General features: G+C 37.8%; 1 protein-coding gene across 1 annotated transcript; it reads left to right on the top strand.

The window, feature by feature from the left end:
• The first annotated feature begins 1,799 nt into the window (after positions 1-1,799).
• LOC104621493 (zinc finger transcription factor Trps1-like) lies at positions 1,800-10,079 on the top strand. The gene is made up of 4 exons (XM_010288002.1): positions 1,800-1,814; positions 2,680-2,721; positions 3,327-3,455; positions 8,811-10,079. The coding sequence occupies exons 1-4, from the start codon at positions 1,800-1,802 to the stop codon at positions 9,870-9,872; spliced, it is 1,248 nt and encodes a 415-aa protein (XP_010286304.1). The 3' UTR covers positions 9,873-10,079.
• Positions 10,080-10,443: the final 364 nt, after the last annotated feature.

Here is a 10,443-nt window from a genome sequence, read left to right as displayed (position 1 = left end):
GATTTGAGCTCAAGTGCCTATTCCTTTGTGAGAGTACCCGGAAAACCAGCAATATTGGCCACTTTTATTTAATATAGACACTGAGTGTGCAAAGCCAGACAGACTCATGCAGAAGTAGTATCATTACTAACAGTAGAAGTATCAGCACTTTATAAAATTCAGCACAAAAAAAAATCAGGTAACTTCTGTTGGCCAGTAGCTTTTACAAAACTTGGTATATGGGAAGTACAAGCCTAGGTTTTAGGGTTTTTTTAAAGAAACTGTATTGATTTAAGAGAATAGGACTACAGGCATTGTACGCTTTTAAAAACAGCCTCTGTTTGTTCTTGCAGACATCATCAAATTTTCTCAGGTGTATTTTGACAAGCAGGTCTGTTCTGTGGTTAGTGGGATCTGGGAGTCAAGAATATTTAGTCCAATTTTGCCACAGTCCTGTTTCACCCCAGGAAATCCATTCTAAAGCTGTGTGTCACTGCTATACAAAGCTGTTTCATAAATAAAAAGCTCAACAAAGTAACAGCATTTAACTTTTTCCAGAGGTGCTTTAATTCTTAATTCATTAGTATATATAATCTATCTTGGAAATAATCATTGTTGATTATCCTGTAAGGTCAGTAATTAATGCAGGAATAAGAGAAGGTAAAGAAAGATAAAATGCAACGCTTGGAACAGCATGTGAGATGAATTTACACACTCTGCGTTAAATTTAGGGAAGGATGTTTAGCTGGACTATTTTGAAATCTTGAATGAATAAATAGTTTGTAAGTACTAAATAAGCACAGGTATAGGTTTTTGATACATATAGCTACTACTGCGTGTTTTGTAGATTGTTGTCAGCTGTCATCATTGTATTATTTCATTGCAGCTAATGTCTAGTTTGAATCATATCTTTCTTTTAAAAAGAGTGAAAAAATTAGTTACTTTTGTCAATGTTTTAAAGATATCATCATTCCATAGCATTCAATGAAGATTTCAGTGTTATTACACCTTCTGTCTCCATTCAGGTGTGTAAAAATGCAGCGTATTAGCTAGACCGCTCTCTATATTTTAGAAGTCTTCCGTGACTTTGTAGATGGTATTTCCCAAACTCAAGGAACACAAACAGAACTGAAAAGGCGGAAAGGCTGACTGGGATTAAGACTCCACTTGGTTGATACACCACACCAAGAAGCCATAGGCCGGCAGACAAAAAGTAGGAATGGAAAGGAACAGTTCTGCAGTTATATCTGGATCCTGGCCATATACAGTCATTTTCACTTGGAAAATTCTCGCCCTTCAAGTGGACCAAATTGGGGTTAGTTTAGTGAAGCTTTATTGTACTCTTAAGGAAAATATTTCAGCAGCCAGGTGAAGTTGTGCAAGGATATGCAACCACAAAAAGAACTGGGAGCTTCAGCTTACTTGTAGGCGAGCATGCCTTCACAGTGAGCTGCGTCTCATATACACAACTAGTTAGATGTTTGCTGAAGGACATCAACTACCATTTAGTTCTTCCCCTAGTCACTGCTTCTGATTTAAGTGACAAAGTAGGGGATGATGTAAGGGGGTAAGAGAGAGATTATCTTGATGACAATCTCAATTTTATTATATCACCTTAAAGTAGCACAACCTGCTGTACTAATGAAATTGTGTTCTTGGTTTAAAAGGGCAATTGTGAGCCTGACTTTGTGCTCACTAAAAACATTTCCCCGATCTTGTTAAATTATTGCACTCATTTCAGATTTTTATGGCTGTGCAGCTCACCAGCCCTCGTTTCTTTACGTTTCATTCATTTTCCTTGTATTGATGATTAATGGAGGATGTCGAACGTTAGGGTGAGCAGGCATCAGCAAATGCAAGATCATAATTAGTTTAGCTGACGAGGGCCTCTGATAGCACTTGCATCTGGATGGAAAAATTACCCTATAGGGAACTGGCTGCTCACCAGGTCTTTTTAGTGATACATTGTGAAACACCCGATGAATCAAATGCCCTTTCAATGCCAAGAAAGTGTTCCAGTCTTGAAGCCAAAATTATGTCTGCAAAAAGCTTTCCATTTGAAATGTATCAGAGTACAATTATAACCATTGTATTTTTTTGGCATGAACACCAGTCTTCTACAGTATGGACTAAAGTTAAATAAATTACTTAAATTTTATGAAACACTGAAATTTTGACTTATAGTGTTAGTAATTTTTAATTTATAATAAAATTAGTTTTTACCCAGGCAGTTTTTCCCTGTACTTACCCATTCTTATCTTAGATGCTGAAGGTTTCTTACTGATTTTTTCTTCCTTTGCAAAAAGGAAACAGAGTTGAAATTCAGATTTTCTTTTCAGCAAAAGAATTCCATTTCCTGCTTATTAGTATTTGTGCCCACAAACACAGCCTGACTTTTGTTTAAATGAGAAGTTTAATGAAATCATTACTCCGTAGAAAGAATTTAACGAGCAATACTCATAAACATGTCTACTTTTAAATATTCCTGGATGATTATGAAAGCTGATGAATGCACAGCTCAGTCTGCTTAAAAAACAATTTGTATTTAGGAAAGTTGTACTGTGCCTTTCTTTGCCTGACTAAAATGAAATAAAATAAATCTATCAATCGATGAGACAGTGTTTTCTGGGGTTTCGGATGCAGTTCAAAAGAGGTCTCATTAAGAATACTGTACTTTTATTTTTTACCCTTTGTTCTTAGTGGGCGGTGGGAAATACATGGTCGCTTATACCAATTCTGGAAGTAAGTGGGCAAGACTAGAAGTCAATCTCATGTATTCATTTAATGAAGTATAATCTCTGTTAAAGGAATTAGCATGATGCAGATACAAACTGTAATTAATTAAGGTGGTGGTGTTTCAGAATTCTTGTTACCAATCACTCTTCAAAATCGAGCAAACTAAAAAGAAATAATCTGTTGTGAAATGCGATGAGCAAACCAGGAGAAGTTTACAGAATGTTCTCTGCCAGCTTCCAGAGGGGTTTTTCAGAATTTGCTGTTTAGAAACCATCATTAAATGCACAAAACCTGAAGTTCAAAAAGTTAAAGCTGTTATTCTGAAAAGGCTTTGGTGTTTCACACACCTCATCCATCACTCTAGGGTTAATTATAATGAAAATCAGTGGTGCCTATTAAGCACAATTGAACCTGACCTCATTATGGGCAGTGTGGTTTTATACTGTCATTGTTGCCAGTCTAAAGACAAAACTCCTGTGTTGATTTGTCCTAACTCCGCAGCTCATGTGACTCACCTCTGACCTGTTTTTTTTTCTGTGTGTTTTTTTTTTGTTGTTTTTGTTTTTTTGTTTTTTTTTGTTTTTTTTTTTTTTTTTCCTTTTTCTTCCCTATTTCAGAGACGTAGAGGCTCGGGTGTTTTTTGTGCCAATTGCCTGACCACAAAGACCTCTCTCTGGCGAAAGAATGCAAATGGTGGATATGTATGCAATGCGTGTGGCCTCTACCAGAAGCTTCACTCGGTAGGAAGAACTTACTGGTTTGTTCAGAAAAAAAAGGGGTTATGCAGCTAAGCTGGGCAGCTGTGGTCTTGTCTGGTTGTGTGATTAGTACCACTCCCTGGCCTGCAGTTCATTTCCTAACAGGGTTTTGCAGTATGGTCACTTTGGGATCAGATGTGATTCATTATGAAACGGGCTGGGATGCTGTGGGTAGATGTGTTTGAGATCACCATGATGCATTTAATTATTTTGATACAAAATAAGGGGAAAATTATTTCTTTTCTGGGAATTCCATTTAAAGGCATATGATATGTTGTGATGAAAGCTCTCTAAATTCAAGAGCTCATTATAAAAAAAAAAGATTCTTAAAGTTAGACATCACATCTATATCAAAAATATCCCTTGCTGTGGTTTTTGTTTTCTTTCACTTATCTTCCCCCCTTTATTCTTGACAGTAAATTTCCTGGAGATGTGGGGTGGTGGGTTTTTTGTTGTTTTTCCTACAGTTCTTATAGTCTGCTGGAGGATTCTGAAATAACTCAACAAGGAAGCTACTCACTTGATGGCACTCATCACTTGGTGAGGGGAAGATTCACCATCCCTCAGGGTCAGGCAGGGATTAAGTAATAGTCATGGACTGTCTATATTGCCTTTCATCTTATCGACACTTGGCTTGGTCCTGAAAGATGTTGAATGCTCTGGTCCAGGTCCAGGAAAGCCATGCTTAAGTGTTTCTCTGGATCAGTGCCAAAATGCTCAGAATCTTTTAGGTTAAGACCCACTAGTTAAATATTATCCCTGCTATCTTTAATACAAGCACATGGGAGAGTCAGGTGACCAAGATTTGACTCCAATTAATTAATTTTTACAACATGCTCGTGAAGATAAAAAGTGTTACTATTTTTCAGAAATAGAAACTGAGGCAGCCTTCGGGAGTTTGCCAAGGCGAACGTAACAATTTAGGCTTAGAGCCCAAATCAGAAATCTATGTTGTGACTGAGAGTGCATATTTTTAAAAACTTTTTTTCAGAAATTCCATTTTATTTATTCCATTTAGATTTCAAATGCATTAAGACTCCCAAGTGCCTATGCCTATTTCTCTTTAAATTTGAGGCATAAGCTTCTAAATCGATTAGTAGTTTCTGTGAATTTTACCCTTGGTCTTGAGTACAGGCCATATAACAATCCTGTTTACTCAAGGTCCTGTCCAGCCCACTTAAAAAAAAAGATTCCAATTTTTGCAAGCAGCAAGACCATCACCGGTCTGAAAGGTTAGCTCTGTTTGCCATGTGCTGTCATTCTGAGGTCAATAACTAGTTTTAAGCTCAAGAACAACCCAGACAGTCGGATAACATCTGAATGGGAGAAGATGCACTAATGCATGATCTCTGGCCAGCATCTTGGCCAAGTTTTGCTGAAAGTATCATCTTCCTGGAGATCTCTCAAAGTTCTAGATATAATGTCTAATTTAAGGAAATTGATCAGTGGTAAGCATCCACAAAGATTTTAAAGAGGACAGTTGGGCTCTTTAATGTTAATTTGATGTTTGAGTCCAGTTATCTGTAGAACTTCCATTCACAGCCTCCATTTTCGCATTTTTTTAATATACTTTTCTAAACAATGGTGTTGGCACTTACTGTAATTATTAGCATAACTTATTGAATGGATAAAAGCTACAAGAATCAGTTTTGAATTCAAACATGTAGCTCAGATAATTCTTATGAACCAATAAGAACAAACTAGTGTGCTTCCAACAATAGCAATTAGCAACACAATGTCAAACAGCATTTTATGCATAGAGAAGGTGAGAAGCCAACACTATCTTTTAGCCTCAGTGTTCAACCATGGCAATAAGCTGTCGTGCTGTGGGCATTTGACATTAACATCTTCAGTTGAACTTTGACCAAGCAAATGTGAAGAATTTAATTAAGCCTCCACTCTGCTGTGGTTATGATAACAACTCCATTGTAAGTTGAAGTCTGAAATAATCAAACAAATCTCTCCGTTGGGACACCTTTTGAGACAGTCCCATGCAAAGAGATGCTCTTCAGACTTGCACCAGAAAGATGAAAGTTTCTTTTATCTGTCTGCCTGTCTAGCTAGCTGTCCATGAAGAATTACACTAAGGTATTTGTCATGTATGTTTTTGAGTTAAGGAGTCTAGGATGATGCAGTTGTTGGGTATCGGTGTGAAACTAAAAATTCAAGGGCATAGAACTGTTCCCTTCTGTAGGCCACCCAGTTAAACTAAATTATACTACACAGCTGAGTAAAATTCGCCTATAGTAGGTTTGCACATTTTGTAGCTCCTTTTTGATTGGTTTATCACTATCTAGAACTACTGTCCTCATTACCTCAAGAATGTGTATAATACACTAACCTCTAAGGTCCCTTTTTTCACTTGTATTTAATAAGAAGAAAAATCTTTGGTCTGTCAGATACTACTAGGTGGTAGTGACTGACAAATGTTAACATGGTAGTGATCTCTGCTATGAGTCACATTTCCATTTCTATGATACCCTTGAATAATTTTTCAACATATTTTCAAAATGTTCAGTCTGTCCAGGGGTCATTTACATGCAACTTGCCAGGTTTTTCACATTTCTCTCCTCTAATGCAGACAACTATGTTAAGAAATGTGTAATAATATTCCAATGGTCAATTATTAAAACAGTTTTAGTGAAAATAATGCTTCTAGTTCACTGCAAACGTATATACAATATTCACAATTGCTTACAGAGACAGGTATATCCCTTGTCTCTCCAGAATCTTGAATTTGACCGTTTATACCGTAGTGCAGTTCCTCATTTTCAATAGCTCTAAATTGGTCATGGAAAAATCGATTTTGTTCCATAGTGATTCCTTGGCTACCTCCTCGGACTGCTTCAATGAGGAGTTACAGCATATTATTCTAGAATTAGACATACATGATCTCCTAGTGGAGGGATCACCTCGATTTCCCATGGTATCTAGGATGTTGGATTTTGTAAGTTTTTTAAAGTTGCTCTCATATTTGTGGTAGGGAGATTGCCACTTGATACAGAGATGGCAAAAAAATCTTTGTGATCACACTCAATATATTATGTATAACATATAGTTAAGGATCTGACATAAGGCATTTTAAAAGTAAAGTTCTGGTAATGTTTCCACTATTTTCTAAATTTAGTGCCCCATTGAAAATTAAGAAGAGAGCTTAAACTTTTCTGTCTGCCTCGGTTGCAACCAAATACAGAGTATTTCTATCTGTACCTTGCTACTACGAATAAGAAAAATGTGACTTTACTCCACTGAGTAGTCTGTTTTAACCAGTTAAAGACTAGTCAGATGAGTAAAGTCATTTGCATGCTGAAGAATTTTAAAGTTGGACCTACAGCCTTTAACTCCTAATGGCACATAACTTGGAAGAGTGTGAGCTGCAAACAAGCGTGTGGGGGTCCCTAATCACAGGTATGAAGATGTTTCTTTTAACTACTTCCAAGATCAGACTTCATATCCATAGCATGAAGACTAAGACTAGAAGTGTTTCCAAACTATTGAAAGGTTATCTGGAGGCCATGTGAAAATGCTCTGTAATATATTAAATAAAAGATTACTAAAAGCAACACCATAAGATCTCACACAGCATTTCAGTATGACAGTGTTACAATTGTCATAAAAAAGTGAAGAATTACACTGAGCTTGTAATAAAGAATATATGCTTATGCATATTAATTGGCTATTGATTCTGCAAACTCTAAACTTTACTTGCATAGAATTTACATAGAAGGTCTTCTAATTTTATCTAAACGTGAATTTGTCTTGGCTTGGGTCTGCTTGAGGAGGCTGGTGCAGGTGCTATTTTTCTGCTAAGTTTAAATTTTCCGTGTTAAAAATATAAATCAAAGTGTATATTTCTCCTGATTCAGAGTTTTAACAGAAAGTAAAAACTTAACGAGTAGCTGCACTGCCTAAAATATAGTTAACCATTAAGAATGAGCCGATCTCAGGGAAATAAATAGATGAAAGAGGAGAGGAAGATGGCAAGTCAAGAGAGAAACTAGATCTCTACAAATAATAGTGAGTGCTCTTCCAGCTCTGGGTATTTTTGTATTAACTCAAAGTTATGAATCTATATAAATTATGTTACATTCAAGGTACAAATTGTTTTGGATATTGACTGTACGCCAAAATTTAATCTGCACTTTAAAACAATGTTAAAAAAAAATTTCCAAATAAACACGTAAGTGTGGGGGGCACTTTTCTGGCTTCCAAACAAAATAGGATTATGTGTACATTTAGATGAGACAAGTGGCAACCGCCAGCACACCAAACTGAATGATTTTTAGGTAGTTTTTGTTGTTTTAACATGTGCCTGGTAGAGCAACACATACTGACGTTACAGCACCATCTTTTATTTTTGTATCATGGCCTTTCCTGTTGAGGGGCCTTTCAAAGAGGCCTGGCTGATGTCCTTCTTCATACTAATTTTTGTTTTCTTCACATAAAAGTATTTTTGGTTCTCATCTAAATAGGCCACCTACCCTCAACTGGTGTGGGGAAGCAGCAAACAGAAACAGGAGTCCTCACTCGGTTCTTGCCTCTGCCTTTTCCTCCATGCTTTTTTCTTTACAGATCCTTTTCTCCCACCTTCTGGGAATTCCTTGGCTCTCTCATGACTTATTAACACAACATGAGTAACATTTAGAAAGAAATACAGTAGGGATAAAGGAGGAGGAGTTGGTACCAAAGTCCCAGGTAGACCTCTTGATGCTTAGGAAAACATTTTTCCTGTGCTTTCTTCTTCATTTTTCTTAGTGCCTTTCCAGACATCATCATCCCACTCACCATCACAGTGGACACACAGTGGTGGTCAGCAAGCCATGTATTCGCTTGCATTTTTGTAACCTTGTCAAAGAGGGTTGGGTATCAAGGGAAGCGTTACCCAGTTCTTGTCATAGTGTGATCTGTGCAAACCTCTGCCCGATACAGGTCTGGTGACATGGTGCATAAAAAACCACTAGTGCACAGGGCCGTGCATCTCCCACCTTATCCCCAGCTCTCAGTGCCCTCTTTCAGCATGTCTCCCTCAGAATTTTTCAGGAGTAAGGGGTAATAAACACTTTGACAGCTTGGATACTTCGTGCCTTTTTAAGTAAACAGGTATAGTATGTCTAAGGCGGTTGACTTAGTTTGGTAAAACAAACCAATCCATAGCTTGCTTTTAGCACGAGGGGCCAGGAATCAGCATTTGGGTTGAAATTTGGTCATTCCCATAAAACTCTTGTAATAGGGAGCTTAACGAAAGAAAAGATTAATTTGCGTGAGCGTGGTCTCACAGATATGTTTAATGTCTCTTTTCTTTTTTCCTTTTGTTCATTCTGTGTGTGTTCCATGCAGACTCCCAGGCCTTTAAACATCATTAAGCAGAACAATGGTGAGCAGATCATTAGGAGACGAACAAGAAAGCGCCTTAACCCGGAGGCACTTCAGGCTGAGCAGCTAAACAAACAGCAGAGGGGTAGCAGTGAGGAACAAGTCAATGGAAGCCCCTTAGAGAGGAGGTCAGAGGATCATTTACCTGAAGGTCACCAGAGAGAAATTCAGCTTCCCAGCCTCAGTAAATATGAGGCCCCAGGTTCATTGACTAAAAGCCATTCTGCTCAGCAGCCAATATTGGTCAGCCAAACTCTGGATATACACAAAAGGATGCAACCTTTGCACATTCAGATAAAAAGTCCTCAGGAAAGTACTGGAGACCCAGGAAACAGTTCATCGATATCAGAAGGGAAAGGAAGCTCGGAGAGAGGCAGCCCAATAGAAAAATACATGAGACCTGCGAAACACCCAAACTATTCACCACCTGGAAGCCCTATTGAAAAATACCAGTACCCACTTTTTGGACTTCCGTTTGTACACAATGACTTTCAGAGTGAAGCTGACTGGCTGAGATTCTGGAGTAAATATAAGCTGTCTGTTCCTGGGAATCCACACTACTTGAGTCATGTGCCTGGCCTACCAAATCCTTGCCAAAACTATGTGCCTTATCCCACCTTTAATCTGCCTCCTCATTTTTCAGCTGTCGGATCAGACAATGACATTCCTCTAGATTTGGCGATAAAGCATTCCAGACCTGGGCCAACTGCAAATGGTGCCTCCAAGGAAAAGAGTAAGGCACCATCAAATGTAAAAAATGAAGGTCCCTTGAATGTAGTAAAAACAGAGAAAGTTGATAGAAGTACTCAAGATGAACTTTCTACCAAGTGTGTGCACTGTGGCATTGTCTTTCTGGATGAAGTGATGTATGCTTTGCATATGAGTTGCCATGGTGACAGTGGACCTTTCCAGTGCAGCATATGCCAGCATCTTTGCACGGACAAGTATGACTTCACAACTCACATCCAGAGGGGCCTACACAGGAACAATGCACAAGCTGAAAAGAATGGAAAACCTAAAGAGTAAACCTTAGCACTTAGCACAATTAAACAGAAATAGGTTTCCTTGATGGGAATTCAATAGCTTGTAATGTCTTGTGAAGACCTATAAAGCACTTCATATAGAGAGCATGCCTTATCCAATATTAAATCCCTTGTTCATTTTTTTTCTTCTTTGTTTTTTCCTTTGTTTTTTCTTTTTTTTTTTTTTTTCCTTTTAAATGAGTGGGTTACCGAGAAAAAAAGAACAGTTGGATGGTGGCCAGAAGGGGGAGAAGATAATTATATGGGGCACGGCCCACCAAAGCTAGACAGAATGCAGTGAATCATGGCAAATAACCTTGAGAAAATTTTACCGGACAATTAATACCTTTGCTATTATGTAAGAGACATAACTGGCAAGAGTGCAAAGGTGTGTATATGTATATACTGCTGCAGGGGTATAGTGAACATATGCACATTGTATATAAGAACTAGACTTGTTAAATATACAGATGTTAAAAGGTCATTTTCTTTTCTTTAATTTGGGCTAATTTCTGCCCTATAACATGCCTTAGGATCACTTTGTCCTCAAAGCTTTGGCAGCAATTTCATCTAGA

Source organism: Phaethon lepturus, unplaced genomic scaffold (genome assembly GCF_000687285.1).
Source record: "Phaethon lepturus isolate BGI_N335 unplaced genomic scaffold, ASM68728v1 scaffold1985, whole genome shotgun sequence".
Lineage (NCBI taxonomy): Eukaryota > Metazoa > Chordata > Aves > Phaethontiformes > Phaethontidae > Phaethon > Phaethon lepturus.
Note: the sequence above shows the minus strand (reverse complement) of the source record. Positions and strands in the feature narration are given on the sequence as shown.

What these genes read in the sequence shown, in the direction of transcription:
- LOC104621493 (XM_010288002.1), top strand. An exon ending in CGCTTATACCAATTCTGGAA is followed by an intron (nt 2,722 to 3,326) that starts GTAAGTGGGCAA and finishes TTTTCTTCCCTA; the next exon opens with TTTCAGAGACGTAGAGGCTC. An exon ending in TCTACCAGAAGCTTCACTCG is followed by an intron (nt 3,456 to 8,810) that starts GTAGGAAGAACT and finishes TGTTCCATGCAG; the next exon opens with ACTCCCAGGCCTTTAAACAT.